Consider the following 14,457-nt stretch of genomic DNA (forward strand, 5'->3'; position numbering starts at 1 on the left):
TAGGAATATCATATAAAGATACTGATTAACCACCTAAAGAAAAAGCAACACATTGAAAGTGATTCTTTCTAACTGGGAAAGTGGGTGATCAGAGCCCTCGGGACTAATGGATTTGTTTTAACCATTTGCACTTGTTACTTCGATTTCTTTTTTAATTTTAAGAAAGTGGAAGTCCCTTTAGAGCAGTGAGTAACAGCTCACCCCAATAATAGGCTGGTTTCTGGCACCACCATGTTCAACATGATGAGAGCCAGTGGATCAGTACTCATAAGAAATCAGCATGACTCCTGATGTGACAAGTGGCAGCGTGGGAGAAACCTCGGTGGTTGATAAAGTAAGTTCTCTAAGAAAAGTGGGATAATAACATAGGTTCAACGAGAATAATCAGAGTGAACATCACCCTTTCACAGGTATATATATGGTCTAGCATCCCTCGCCCACTCCCACAGGTACCCATGGGTTTTCCTCCACTCAAAGGTAGCAAGACACCTTGGAAGAAAACTGAATTCCAGGGGCCTTCAACAGCCCCTACTCCAGAAGGAAATGATGCTTCGGGGATGTTCAGAGAGGTGCTCAATAGGGCACTCAGTGGTGATCCTACCAAATTACATAGAGTAATAATGATACTTGATAATGATTATTTTGATCATGTTTAATTGGGCCAGCCTGAGTCTGTGAAAGGCCGTGAGTTCTTAATAACGTTCAAAGGAGAAGAGCCGAGACCAAGTGTACAAAAAAAGTAGATATAAAGGTAAAATGTTGTAATGCAAAAAGGAGTTAGTATAATGGGGACTCTTTCACGGTTAATTAATCCTAATAAGAAATGGAGTCTTTTTTAAATAAAGATTTTAGTTATTTGAGAGAGAGCGAGCATGAAAGGGGGAGAGGGACAGAGAGTGGCAGGCAGAGGGAGAGGGAGAAGCAGGCTTCCTGCTCAGCAGGGAGCCCAACGTGGGGCTCCCCCATTACCATCACAATTCGGGTCCTGAATCACAGACTTAAAAAAAGAGAACACAGGGCCCTTGGCTGGCTCAGTTGCTTAAGTGACTGCCTTAGGCTCAGGTCATGATCCCGGAGCCACAGGATCGAGTCCAACATCGGGCTCCTGGCTCCACAGGGAGTCTGCATCTCCCTCTGACCTTCATCCCTCTCATGCTCTCTCTCACACTCAAATAAATAAATAAATAAATAAATAAATAAATAAATAAATAAAATCTTTTTAAAAAAAGAAACTTGGGGCGCCTGGGTTGCTCAGTGGTTAAGGCCTCTGCCTTCGGCTCAGGTCATGATCTCAGGGTCCTGGGATCGAGTCCCGCGTCAGGCTCTCTGCTCGGCGGGGAGCCTGCCTCCTCCTCCTCCTCTCTCTCTCTGCCTGCCTCTCTGCCTACTTGTGATCTGTCAAATTAAAAAAAAAAAAAATCTTAAAAAAAGAAACTTAGGTGTTAAAAAAAAACACCCATAATGTGTAGACTCACAAAATTAAAAAGTCCATTTCACCCCATTTTCCTGGCATTGACATCTTCCCTAACTATGGTCATTCTCAAAGCAAGGATACGGACCCCAGTTCAAGTAACTGGATGATGGACCTCACTCAAACTGCCCTAGTTTCTGCCCACACTCACTGGTATGTCTGCATGAGAGTCCGAGGACCTGTGGATTCACGGGACCCTCACAACACTTGAGACTGTTCTGTCCCTGCAAGCAAACTCCCTGGAACTCACCTTTTAGGGTCACACCTTCCCAGGACTTCCCTAACTCCTGGCAACCACTGACCTGCTTTCCATCTCTATAATTTTGGCATTCTGAGAATATTTGATAAGTGGAGTCACACAGTATGTAAGCCTTTAAGACTGGCATTTATAAAACATGCCCAGTGTAATGGGCTTGAACCCCATCTAAGTTCCTGCCTATACACATAGTCCTTTCCTTTCTGTGGCTGAATGACTAGGATCTAAAGAGAGCCAGGACCTTGGGGGCCCCTCCAAATCCCCCCTGTGCCAGGATCCCAGACATGGGGGTTTCACCTCCAGGAAGCAGCTTTTCCACATCACATTGCTTTTCTGCACAAACAGACCTACCTGATCATGGCTTCCTCGCCTCTACCCTGTTCTTTGGCTAACTACTCCCTCCCTGTCCCCTTCCAAAACATACGCTGTGAACTTCTTTCCCTCTCGGCCTGGTGGGTGGGTCAGGCAACCCTGGGACTGCCCATCCCTTGTGGGCATGATGGGTCCCCGGTCGGAATTTCCCCTGCACAAAGGGCAGAGTCGAGTCACGGAGCTGAAGGCAAAGGACAGATATTTGCAGAGTACTGCAGTGGACTGAATGGTGGTCCCTAAAAGACACACCCATGACCTCATCTCTGCACCCCATAACTGACATCATGTAGAAAAACCCTATGTCTTTGTAAATCCACTAAGTTAAAGATCTTGAGATCATCACAGAATATCTGGGTGGGCCCTAAATCCGATGACTAGGGTCCTTATGGGAGACACCCAGAGGAGAGACAGCAGGGAGTTGAGGGGAGAAGGCCACGTGAAGGCAGAGGCAGACATCAGAGGGAAGCCTGGAGCCGTCACAGCTGGAAGAAAGTAGTTCTCCCCTGGATCCTCTAAGAAAGCTAGAAGCACCCAGAGTCCTCTGGTGCCTGGCACCCGACTACCCCCCTGCCGTCATCTGCGGCTTCCTCCCCAGGGCCGGCGAGCACACCTGCACCTGTGCAGAGGCTGAAGGAGTGGGCAGACGAAGCCCACCGCTTTCCGTAGCAGACAAGCTGGCCCCACAGCGGTCCCGGGACCCTGGCGGTGCACCTCTCTAAGGGATGCCTTTCCCTCTCCTCCCTCTTGCTGCTGCAGGGACCTCTTGTCTTCCTTGTCCTCCTAGGGCAGGTGCCCAGCAAGGGGCCGGGTTCTCCTCTGCCTTTGTTAAAAGAACCAATGAAAGAACAAAAGTCTGGCGGCCTCCTGCTCCAATACCTACAGACCCCACCACCGGACTCCCTTGGTCTTGCTTATGTACAACTCGAGATGAACCTCCAGAGGGCAGGCTTTGTCTAACAACTAAGAACGTTAATAAGTCAGCACCTAGATTTGGGTCCCTAAACCCGTCAAGCGCACAGTGGGTACCCAGTAACTGAACTAAACGGAAGTTTTAAAAGACCCTCTTGGCATCCTTGCCCCTGGTCCAGTCCCCCTTTCTAGCTTACCTTTCCTGCATGGCTGCCACTCCTCACCCCAGTCTGTGCCTCAGCCATGCTGCACTACGGGAAGCTTTTGAAGATGCACAAAGTCTCAGTCAGTGACGCGTCTGCCTTTGGCTCAGGTCCTGATCCCATCATCCTAGGATCAAGTCCTTGCATCGAGTTCCCTGCTCCGTGATGAGCCTGCTTCTCCCTCCCCCTCCTCTTGTGCTCTTTCCCCATCTCTCAAATAAATAAAATATTAAAAAGAAGATGATGCACAAAGCGATGCCATCCCGTCCAGGCAACCCGCTCCGGCTGACAGACACCAGCAGACACACAGCTCGTAGCACGGTACTCTTTATTGTGACGCTCAGTGGAAAACATCTGTAAACCAGCTTATTGTAGTGGTGACAGCTGTAACACATGCTAAGGCACTTTTATTATATAAAAAAGGGGTGGGGCTGGGAGCTCCATTCACTCCTTTGTGACAGCAACTGGGACCTGAATTCAGAGCTTTTTAGGCATACGTAGCTTTCATATATCTTCATGATTTGTTGAGTTTTCAAAAAAGAAAAAAAAAAAGATGCCTTCTTTGCCATAAGTAAGTCTAAATGCAGCATATACAAAACAGGAATACAGGTAAATTCAGCAACCAGTGTAGACCAGTGTAGGACAAGCTACTCTCTTCTAAACATGGTTTCAAAGGAAAGGCAGTGATAAAGACTTGGAATTTTATCATTTATTATAAGGCGAGGGGAGAAGAAACCTTTTTTTTTTTTTTCCTTTCAAACACATCCATGCAGATGGCAGATCTTTAAACCATACTGAGTCGACGGTGCAGATTATGTACCCTGGGCCCCAGTCCTGGAGTAGGTACAAGGTCGTGTGGGAGGGCCGCTGGCCCTTCGCAATGCTCTGGCTGTCAGACCTGGGACAAGTCCCTTAACCATTAAATATATTTGGTCCCCAAGAATGTTGGGAGAAGCCCCCGATGGCCTTCCCAGTGTGTCCCTGAGGCCCTGTCTGCTGGGCCCAGCAGCCCCCTGGTGGCAGGGGCCGGCTGTCCTCCACAGAGGAGGGAAGGGGGTCATCATTGCACTTGAGACACTCTGAAACAGGAAGGGGACCACTGTGGCGCTACCCAGAGCGCGTGGGGAGGAACGGCTCCTTCCTTGCACCCCGCATTCTGTGCCCTGCACAGAGGGGGCAGCCCTGGGCCTGCCCTTACCCAATCACCCAGGGCCCACGGGAGTGCGGGGCCAACGGGGCAGAGGTCGTGAGGTCACCGTGTGTGATTGCCAACAGCAAAGGAGGAGGGGGAGCTGGTGGCGGAGGTGGGGGAAGGTGACAACTCTTCTGGGGTGCTGGGCTATCAAAACTTCTTAATCTGAAGAAAAATAGATTCATAGAAAACTCTTTGCCCATCCCCGGTGGCCTGCCCTCCTTGCCTCACCGTCTTGTGCTATGTGGCAAGGGAGGGCCGAGATCCTGCTGGTCACTCAGTTCCCAGGCCAGGGGCCCAGGACTCTGACTCTTTGGTATCGGGTGCGGGGGGGTGGGAGGGGAGCAGAAGCGGATGCAGCGGAGGAAGCCAAACGCCCTCAGAAAGGCCTGGGGGGGTGGGCGGGGAGGCGCAGGCTTGAGGTCTCCTGGCCTGGTGGGACTGGGTGGGGAGGTCACGGTCACGGCAGTCCCCAGAAGGTGGAGGAGGGTGCTGCAGGGTGGGGGGTGCTGCAAAGGGGAGACGAGTCATCTGGCGGTCTGTCCATCCGTTCCGGGCAGCAGGAGGAGAGATTACTCAGCAGCTTTGGCCTCAGCCCCATCCGCCTTGCCATCCACCTCCTCGTCTGAGCAGTCGCCAGCGCCTTTCCGGGCCATCCGGCGGGGCACGACAAACGGCAGGTCCCCTCGCCTGGGGACAGAGACACAGGGTCAGCAGGGCCGGCCAGGTGGGCAAGTACAGCTGGCGCCCCTCCAAGCCATCTTTAGACGGACACGAGGCCCCAGCGCCCCGGGCAGTGGGGGGAAGAACCGGGGAGCCTGGAGAAACACGGGCTCCCGCTTCATTCCCAAACACCAGTGAGAAGCCGGGGGGAAGCCGCGGCGGACGGCGCGCGAGAGGCCCAGCAGCAGACGCGGGCACCGGAGGGAGCAGATGCCAGCCCGCGCACCCACGCTCGACGGCGCACCGGCCGGGCAGCCGGAGACACAGGACCGCACGCGGTACGAGGTCCCAACGCCTTCTCCGGATCGCGCGCACAACGCTACTGGCTGCGGGCCAGAAGGCGCGCTCCCGCCGCCTGCACGCCCAAGGGAGAGAAGCAGCGAGAATCCCGGGAAAAAGAGCCTCCGCCTGCCCCGCCGGCTCCCCCTCCAGCAGCAACGCTGCCCGAGAGCGCACAGCCGCGCCTCCCCGCGGGCCTCAGCCGGCGCCCACCAGGCCCCCAGCGCGCCGGCCCCGCGAGCGGCCGCCAGGGCCCCACAGCCAGCCTGGAGCCCCTCCGGGCCGGCCTGGTTCCGCGGGCGCGGTTTTCGCAGAGACGGAGCCCCGGGGGCCGCACCGGTGGAGAGGACGCGGCACCTGACGCAGACGGGGGCGGCTTCTGGGAGCTTCGTCTGAAACGAGCTTTCCGGCGCCCCAGAGCTCGGGGAGGGGAGGCCGCGGCCACGGGGCTCACCTGAGCTTGTTCTTGAGGGTGCTGACCTCGCGGTTCATGGCGTCGGCGGTCTCAGTGGCGTCCTCCAGCTCGCGCTGCAGCTTCCGGCGGGAGGCATTGGCCCGCTGGGCCTCCTCCTCAGCCTCCTCCAGCTGCCGCTTGAGCTGCTTCAGGCGGGCCGACGCCTTGTCGGCCTGTGGGGACGAGAAGTCCGGGTCAGGCGCCCCTGCCGGGGAGGCCCAGCAGGCCCCGCGGCCCCGTGCACGCGCTTGCGCACACACGCTCCCACGCACACGCACGCACACGCATGCGCACACACCTGGTCCTTGAACTGCTCGGCGTTCCTCCGCTCGTCATCGACCTGCAGCAGCACGTCCTTCAGCTTCTTCTCCGCCCGACGCACCTGTTTGCAGGCCGCCTGGCGCTCCCTGCGGGGCAGAGACGCGGCGGCTGAGGGACTCCGGCCCCGAGGGTCTGGCCACACCACACCGGCCGGACGACCTGTCCCCAGGCCTCACGGGCATGTTCCCCACGGGGAAGCCCCTTGGCGCAGGCCGGCCATCTCCACCCAACACCCACGACGTGCTTGGTCTCCTGCGGGGGACGCACAGCGACGACCGCATTTCACAGAGGAGGAACCGGGCTCCGGGAGGGAAGGGACACAGCCCAAAAAGCAGGTACGTAGCAAGGAAAGGGGAAACTGAGATTTGCAACCCAGTGTGACCCGCCCATTACCTCCAAAGACGCCCCAGTCTTACCGAGCCCACAGACTAGCTGCCCAAGCAGGCAGCAGCCGCCACCTCTGCCTGATTCAGCCCCGAGAGACAGTTGTCCAAAGCCCCAACTCTAGAGGAGGGCCCGTGGGCTCCTATGGAAACTCTGAGAAGCCCCAGCAGAAGGGATGAGCAGCCATCAGGAGGGGGACAACAGCCTCCGCCTCGGCAGGAACAGAGGGGTCTGCAGGCTGTGGCAGGCAGTGGGAAGGAACACCTACTTGGTCTCGTTGTCCAGCTGCTCCTCCAGCTGTGCAATCTTGGCCTCCAGGGCAGTGATGGAAGCCTTGTACTTGGACTTGACGGTGCCCTCCATCTCCTGCAGCTTGACCTTGAGCTCCTTGTTCTGGCGCTCCAGCTGCTGTCGCACGTTCTCATTCTTCTGGGCGTGACTGCGCTCGAGGTTCAGGTCAGTGTTGATCTGGTCGATCTACGGGAAGGAGGGCTGGTGACCCCAGGAAGGCTGGGGCGGGCGGCTCCCTGGGGCAGAAGCAGGGTCACTGGTTCCTCAAGAGCCCCAGAAAACACTAGGCCCTCGGGCCCCAAGTTCACGAGCTCTGGACCCTCCTAGAAAAGGGAGCTCCCCCACAGCCAGGGTCCAGAGAACGAAACCAAGGGAGGCCTTCACAGGTGCCAGGACACCCTCTCCAAAGCCCAGCAAGCCCTAGGCTCCTGCCAGCATAGTCTGGGAGGAGCAGAGCCTGGTGCGGGAAAAGGCCAGGCGGCCCTGGCCCCACCCACCTGCAGGTTCGCCTTCTTCAGCCGGTCGTTCACCAGCTCCGTGTTACCCTGCTCCTCCTCCAGCTCCTCCTCCAGCTGGGCGATGCGGGCCTCCAAGCGCCGCTTCTCTTCCAGCGCCAGGGCTCTGGGTGAGAGCGGGGAGCAGTGAGACAGGGCCTGTCCCAGAGGATGGGCACCACCTGCCCTCAGCTCAACATGCCACGCCATGGCTCACCCTTTGCCGCTGCTGTTGGCAATCTCGTCGGCCAGCTCATCCCGCTCCTGCTGGGCCTGGCGCTTGGCACGCTCGGCGGCTGCCAGTTCCTGCCATGAGAATGTGGACTGTGACCGTCTGGGATGCCCCAAAGTCCCTTGAGCTCCCCTCTCCCATTCCTGGAACTCACAGCACCATGCTCCCCCAGCCCCTGGCCCTTCCTCTCAACCTCCCTCCCAGGTCTGCCTCCTCCACGAAGCCCTTCCTCACGATCCCCTCTGGCCTACAGGGCTGATTCCTTCCTCTGAGACCATGACTTGGGCACCACATTTGCAAAGCCCCTCTAAGTGTTAGAGCCAAGTCAGACTGGGGAGGTAGAGATAGGTAAAAAACTGTCCTGTGCTAATGGGATGATGGTCCCTCTGCGTTCTGGGGAGACCAGAAGTTGGGAGGACAAGGATAGGAGTTAGGGTGAGCGCACAGAGTCTGAAAGCCAGTTGGGTAAGGTGATCCCAACAGAGAGCCACACTTGACCTCAGAGGGAGGGCTGACGTGAGGCCCAGGTGCGAGGGCACAGCCATGAGGACAGTGTGGACGAGGACATGCCCAGACACCCAGCCCCACTAGGAGCACCAGGTGGCCCGTTAACCTCACTCTGAAGAAGACCGCCTAGAGCAGAGGGAAGGCTCTAGTGATACACCTCCCGTGTGACAGACAAGGCGGCAAGGGGGACACGCGGTGCCGGATCATTTGGGAAAGCACCCTCCCCTTGCCAGGCGTAAACACTCAGCAGGAGGTGTGGAGTAACACGAAGCTTCATTTCATGCAAGGGAGCTGGCCCCAAATGGTGACAGTTTAACTCACACACACATTTTAGTCACACCAGGAAGCCTGGCTACTTAATGAAACCCTGCAGGGAATTCTTTCACAAAGCCAAACCCACCCCCAACCCACTGCTGAAGTTGGCCTGGTTGGCAGCCAGCTTCGCCACTGGGAGACCCAGGCTGGCTGGGCAGAGGCCGTAGGCTGCCCCCTGCTGGTGACCCCGAGTGCCCTCCTGGGGCCAGGCCTACCTCCTGCAGCTGGATCATCTCGGCCTCCATGCTCTTGAGCTTCTTCTCGTTCTCCTTGGCCTGAGCCAGGATCTCCTCTCGTGATGCACGTGTGTCCTCCAGTTCCCGCATGTAGTCCTTCATCTGGGCCTGGGGTGGGCAGGAGAAGCTTGGTACCCCCCCCGCAGCCACCACCCCACCCTCAGAACCTTGGGCTGCTTTCAGCCTGCCACCACATGTAACCAACTGAACAGTAAAGGGCAAAATAATAAGGACATGGATCTCTAATCCTTGTCGTTTTCACACGTTTTTAACCATCAGGTTTTACAAAACACACCTTCGGTGGTGTCAGTCACTGGCTACCCATCAGCCCGAGCTGCAATCCGGGCTACACTTTCTACAATGTCCTGTTGACCCAAATGTGGCACTCCAAGGCTGCTCCCTGGGACACCAGCTCCTCTGGGTCCATGCCCACCTGCCAGGTCAGCCCCCACTATGGGGAAAAAACACATTTCCTTTGTTCTCCTGTGATTGGTTCTAACTCTAAAGATCTTAGTCAAATAGGTTTGTTTCTTTTTTTTCTTCTGCAGATAAATCCTAAACTGGGACTCCTCAGGCCAGATGGTAACAGGTACAACTGCCCTATGACCTCACCGACAGACCCTAAACTTTTTCTTTCTGTGGCTGGGTTTCGGTGTGCCACGTGGCTTCTCAGAGCTGTTTTTTAAAATTTGTTATCTTTGGGGTGCCGGGGTGGCTCAGTCCGTTGAGCATTTGCCTTCAGCTCAGACCATGATCCCAGTATCCTGGGATCGAGTCCAGCAACAGGCTCCTTGCTCAGTGGGGAATCTGCTTGTCCCTCTGCCTCTGCTCCTCCTCCCACTCGTGCTAATAAATATACAAAATCTATTAATAAGTAAAGAGAAAAGAATGAAATTTGTTATCTTTCACAAATCCTGATGAGCACAGAGTACTGTATGGACATACTGATGAGTAACTGTCATACACCTGAAACTAACATAACACTGTATGCTAATGACGTTGAAGTTATTAAATTTTAATAATATTTAACTTAATAATAAAAAACATAAATAAACAAAATCTATGATCTTTAATTATTGGTGAAGTGAGAATTTCCCAAGCGTGTGTTCTGTGATGTGGGCTGCACGTGGGGTTCTATGCTCAGCTTGGAAGCTTCAATCACTGCCCACTAAGGCTGTATCGGGTCGGGACTTGGGCCATGACCCCGGGCCATGTCTGGTTTACTCTGGAATCTACCGCCAAGTACGACGTCCCTATGTCACTGTGTTTCTAGGTTTAGGTGCATTTCCTTGCTTAATGCACACAAAGTCAACGATCTTACTGCAAGTTGCTTTCTGTTCCAGGGCTGAGGGCATCCTGATCGGCCATGGAGAGAGAAGGGTGGTGTCCCTCAGCACTTGTCAGCCACCGACCAGTGCCTGGTCCCCGCCTGAGCCCAGAGCTGCGGGTGCAGCCGCGCCCCACACAGCCCGTGGCCTCACCTGCAGTTTGCGCAGCTGCTTGATGGCCTCATCTCGGTTCTTGTTGGCAGAGTCGATGTGGGCCTCCAGGTCTTTCAGGTCCATCTCCAGCTTCTTCCGAGCAGCCACTGCCATCGAGCGCTGCTTCTTCTCATCCTCCAATTCTGCCTCCATCTCTCGCACCTGGAGGACAGGCCGACGGCTCGGAGGGCGGCATCCACACCCACACCCTGCCCCACTCTGAGCCCAGGCCGGGCTGCACGGGGCCTCCAGGGTCCCACGAAGAGTACGGACCATCAAAGAAAGGGTCCCTGACCCCGGAGACAGGCGACTGGAACCTGAAGGCGTGGAGGAGGAGCCCGACACAACCCAGGGAGAGAAAGGAGAAAGAAGCCTGCCAGAAACGGGGGTGAGCGTGGGGGGCCGTCCACACCTGTCTGACCAGCTGCTTCTTCTTCTCCTCACTCTGCTCGTCTCGGCCCTGCAGGTCCCGCTCGAACTGGGCCTTCATGGCCTGCAGGTTGACCTCCAGCCGCAGCTTGGCGTCCTCTGTGGCCTGCAGCTCGTCCTCCAGCTCCTCCAGCTGCGTCTTCATCTCCTCCACCTGCTGCTCCAGGGCCCGCTTGGACTTCTCCAGCTCGTGGACCTGACCCCCGCCGAGGGAAACCCAAGTCAGGAGCTGAGGGATGAGGTTCCCGACGTCCCCAGCCTTGGTGTCCGCTCAGCCCCTAGTCCCTGGGGCTGTCCCCACCCCGCCCTCCTGAGAGCCAGCCGCTAACCCGGTACTCACGCTCTTGCCGACGTCGTCCTTGGAGCTCATGAGGTCCTCCATCTCCGTGCGGAACTGCTTATTGAGCCGCTCCAGCTCCGCCTTCTGCTCCATGGCCTCCTCCAGAGCCCGGGCCAGTGACAGCGCCTTGGTCTCCTTCTCCCGGGCCTCTGCCTCCGCCCGGTCACGCTCCTCCGCATACTTGGCCGAGATGGTCTTCTCCTCTGCCAGTAGCTGGGGGAGAGGTGGTCACCATGAGCCTCCAGCCCTCGGGTGAGCAAAGCACCCGCACCCATACTCCTTGGGGACTGAGGGTCCTAGGTGCTGGTCTAAGGGGAGGGGACCAGGCTGTCGCCCGGGGTACCTGGCGGGCCCCAAGTGTGGCACATGCCATCCAGCATGTCCTTGTAACCAGACTAGGACAGAGATCACCTCTGCCAGCACCCTGTGAGGCCGGTTTTCATCATTTAATAATCAGTGCCCTTTCCCTGAGAACGCACACGGAATGTTACTCCTTCAGAACTAGGAAAAACCCTGTTCTCCTGAACAGCCAGTTGCTGTTTTCCTTAAAAACCATGTCCATCTGGCTGTTTAGAGGCCCAGTCGCCACCTGTGGCGCTCGTCAAGGATTCCCGTTTACGTTCAAGTTCTTGGGTGTCCACTCTCCGTGCAGGCCCACCCGCAGCCAAACCTCATCACCCCATCTCCCCAAACCCTCTGCCGATACCTCTTTATTCCCCAGGCCCATTTCTTAAACAGCCAGAGAATGAATGTTCTAGACTTCACCAGACCTTGCAGGTGCACAACCGGGGACAGCAGCGAGGAGAGGAGTATGGCCGGATCCGGTGCACCTCCACCCACAGCAACATGTATGGGGCTACACTTGACCAGTTCTCCTGAACTGTCCTACCCCACTGTCTGGGTCTCTCCGTAAGCTGCCTCAGAGCTTTTGGAATGAGGCAGAGGTAGGATGCGTCAATAAAAATCCTACATCACAGGGATGTCATTAGGACATGTGCATACTTGACCTTGGGGTTTTGAGTTCAAGCCCCATGTTGAGAGTAAAGAAAAAAAAAGTCCTATGTAAGAGTACAACTGGTTCACTGTAGACAATCTGAAAGATGTCAGACATGGAAAGGGGAAAAGCGCCCGCTGCAAGGGGGAGCCCTGCCCTCCCCAGCAAGGTGTGAGGTGACCCCAGCCTCGACGCCCCATGTATGTGCCTGATGGGACAGGCATGGGGGGCAGCCTGGCCGCACCCACCTGGTCGAACTTCTTCTGCTTCTTCTCCAGGTTGGAAGCCGTCTGGCGTTGGTGGTCCAGGTCCACGAGGAGGTCGTCTAGCTCCTGCTGCAGCCGTGTCTTTGTCTTCTCCAGCTTGTCGTAGGCGGCCACCTTTTCCTCATAGCGCTGGCCCAGCCCCTCCAAGTCCTTCTGGAGCTTCCTCTTGGCTTCCTCCGCGGTCTCCAGGCACCCCACGCCATCCTCCATCTTTTTCTTCATGTCCGTCACCTGGGCAGGGGCACAGAGTTAGGCAGACAGCACATGTCCAGGGCAGGGGCAGCCAGCTCGCACCCCATGAGCAGAGGGCCAGTCACGGACACGCCCCTCTTCAGCTGGAGTGAGAGAAATGAGGTTTCTGCCGAGGGCATCTGCCTAGTGCGTGCAGCCCCAGGGAGGCCTCTCAGTCAAGATGTACACCAAGCCTCTTGCTTTCCATCAACATATATCCTCCTCCGACATCGGTATCTTGCCAGGGACAGAGTCTGTCTGCCGCAGGCAGGAGATCTACGGGCATCTGTCCTGCAGCCCCCTTCGCACCCAGAGACAGAGCTGCCATACCAGCCACCAGCTACTCCCACCCAGACTGGAGCACAGACTACGCCCCTCCCCCCAGGAAGCAGTACAGATCTCCTGGCCTGGCCGCTGAGCCCTGCACGAGATGTAGAACTCGACTCTTAAATCTATTTCCGGTTACAGACCCTCTGACGGTCTAGAAAGACTGTGGCCTCCTTATAAGGGTGTTTTAATGAGCGTAAGATGCTAAGATCAGCAAGTACACCAATACAGAAAAATTCAGTTGCTGGGTACTTCATTACACCGTGACACAGTGTCCATGTGCTCCCTTGTCAGCGTGTCCGGCACAAGCTCCCGAAGCGACGGGAGCACCATGATACCCCAAAGCTCGCCACGGCTCAGACACAGGGATCTGTGGTTTCCTTCACACCTCACATACTGCTGCTGCCTGCCTCACAGCCTACGTGTGTGATCGATCACAACGCCGATGTCAGCCCCACTAGTGGAAACACAGACGGGACGTCTCCTCCACCACATCTACAGACCCCCGAATTCCACCTCAGACCCTGGTCAGCAGCTCTGGCTGGCGAGGGCAAGAGCTCCCCGAGGGAGGGCGCCCGGCCAGACTCCACCCAGCCTGCAGACTACCCCCCACCCTCAGCTCCCAAGTCTCCAGGGGTCTGCGGGGCACAGGGGGCCGATACCGAACCTGGGCGTGGAGGGTGGTGATCTGCTTCTCCAGGTTCCGCTTGGCCTCCTCCTCCTCCTCCAGCTGCTCCCTGAAGGAGTTCCTCTCATCCTCCACCTGCTTCAGCTTCGTGCTCAGGCTCAGCTTCTGCCGGTTCTCCTCCTGGAGCAGCTCCTACAGCGAGACACGCGGGGCGCCGGGGCTCAGGGCCAGAGGACTCCTCCACGGGAGGGAGGAGCCGGTCCCTCGGACTGGGAGGACAGCTGCTACAGACCTGGCCGGGGCGGGGGGGCGGGGGGGAGCGGGGGGGGAGGAGGGGCAGAAGGACCCGCAGACCCTGTGGATACGGGGGAGGACAGGTCAATGGAGGAGCTGGGCCCTGCTGCCGTCTTTACCTGTGTGTCCTGCAGCTGGGACTCCAGAGCGGAGAAGTCCTTGGTGAGCTTGCTGGACTTGCTGTCCGACTGGGTGAGAAGCCCCGTCACGCTGTCCAGCTCAACCTGCACGGGGACGGGAGGGGGAAGGCCCATGAGTGCTTTGGCCCCACCTCAGCCATCAGGCCAACCCAAGGCCTCCCTGAAAGGGGGCAGGCGGGGAGCCCTGGAGATCTGGGCCAAGACCGAGTCGCGGCGGCAGGCACCCTCGCCCGGGGCCCGGGACGCAGCGGAGGCCTCACCTGCAGCTTGGTGACCTTGTCGGCCAGCTCCGTGCGCACGCGCTCGCCCTCGGTGAGCTTCACCTGCAGCTCCTGCAGCTGCGCCTCGGCCTTCTTGCGTTTGTGCTCAGAGTCCCCCTTGCCCTGCAGCAGCACCTTCACCTCGTTGGCCAGCTCCCCTCGCTCGTTCTCCAGTGTCTGCTTCGCCTTCTCCAGGTTGGCTTTCACCTGCGGGGACGCAAGCCACGAGGTGGGAAGGGGCAGCGAGGCCCTGGCAGGAGCCAGGAGAGGAGTCTGCTCTCCCGGCAGCAATGCCGGCGGGCCAGCCTGGGGGACCCGTGCAGCCGAGAGCCTCAGGCCGGACGCTCGGGCCTGACCCGCACTCCTCACTTGGCCGGACAGGACACGCGGCCCATGTCCTCAGCTTGGCAACAGTCCCCACCCAGCTC

At 57.3% G+C, this 14,457-nt stretch overlaps 1 protein-coding gene across 2 annotated transcripts in view; it reads right to left on the reverse strand.

Annotated features, from left to right (window-relative positions):
- Nucleotides 1-3,522: 3,522 nt before the first annotated feature.
- MYH9 (myosin heavy chain 9) overlaps nucleotides 3,523-14,457 on the reverse strand; it is an 88,832-nt gene continuing 77,897 nt past the window's right edge. Inside the window, exons 27-40 of one of the 2 annotated variants that reach the window (XM_032836576.1) lie at nucleotides 14,030-14,236; nucleotides 13,749-13,853; nucleotides 13,375-13,527; nucleotides 12,132-12,380; nucleotides 10,890-11,102; nucleotides 10,533-10,745; nucleotides 10,121-10,282; nucleotides 8,619-8,747; nucleotides 7,567-7,655; nucleotides 7,353-7,476; nucleotides 6,833-7,041; nucleotides 6,158-6,266; nucleotides 5,860-6,032; nucleotides 3,523-5,093 (exon numbers count right to left, since the gene is read on the reverse strand). In XM_032836576.1, coding sequence (XP_032692467.1) covers nucleotides 4,976-5,093; nucleotides 5,860-6,032; nucleotides 6,158-6,266; nucleotides 6,833-7,041; nucleotides 7,353-7,476; nucleotides 7,567-7,655; nucleotides 8,619-8,747; nucleotides 10,121-10,282; nucleotides 10,533-10,745; nucleotides 10,890-11,102; nucleotides 12,132-12,380; nucleotides 13,375-13,527; nucleotides 13,749-13,853; nucleotides 14,030-14,236 — 2,253 coding nt within the window. In that variant the 3' untranslated portion in view covers nucleotides 3,523-4,975. The remainder of the gene's footprint in view (nucleotides 5,094-5,859; nucleotides 6,033-6,157; nucleotides 6,267-6,832; nucleotides 7,042-7,352; nucleotides 7,477-7,566; nucleotides 7,656-8,618; nucleotides 8,748-10,120; nucleotides 10,283-10,532; nucleotides 10,746-10,889; nucleotides 11,103-12,131; nucleotides 12,381-13,374; nucleotides 13,528-13,748; nucleotides 13,854-14,029; nucleotides 14,237-14,457) is intronic. The other variant, XM_032836575.1, reaches the window with a different exon arrangement.

The sequence above is a fragment of the Lontra canadensis genome, unplaced genomic scaffold (genome assembly GCF_010015895.1).
Source record: "Lontra canadensis isolate GAN:19392208 unplaced genomic scaffold, GSC_riverotter_1.0 scaffold93, whole genome shotgun sequence".
In the NCBI taxonomy this organism is placed as follows: Eukaryota; Metazoa; Chordata; class Mammalia; order Carnivora; family Mustelidae; genus Lontra; species Lontra canadensis.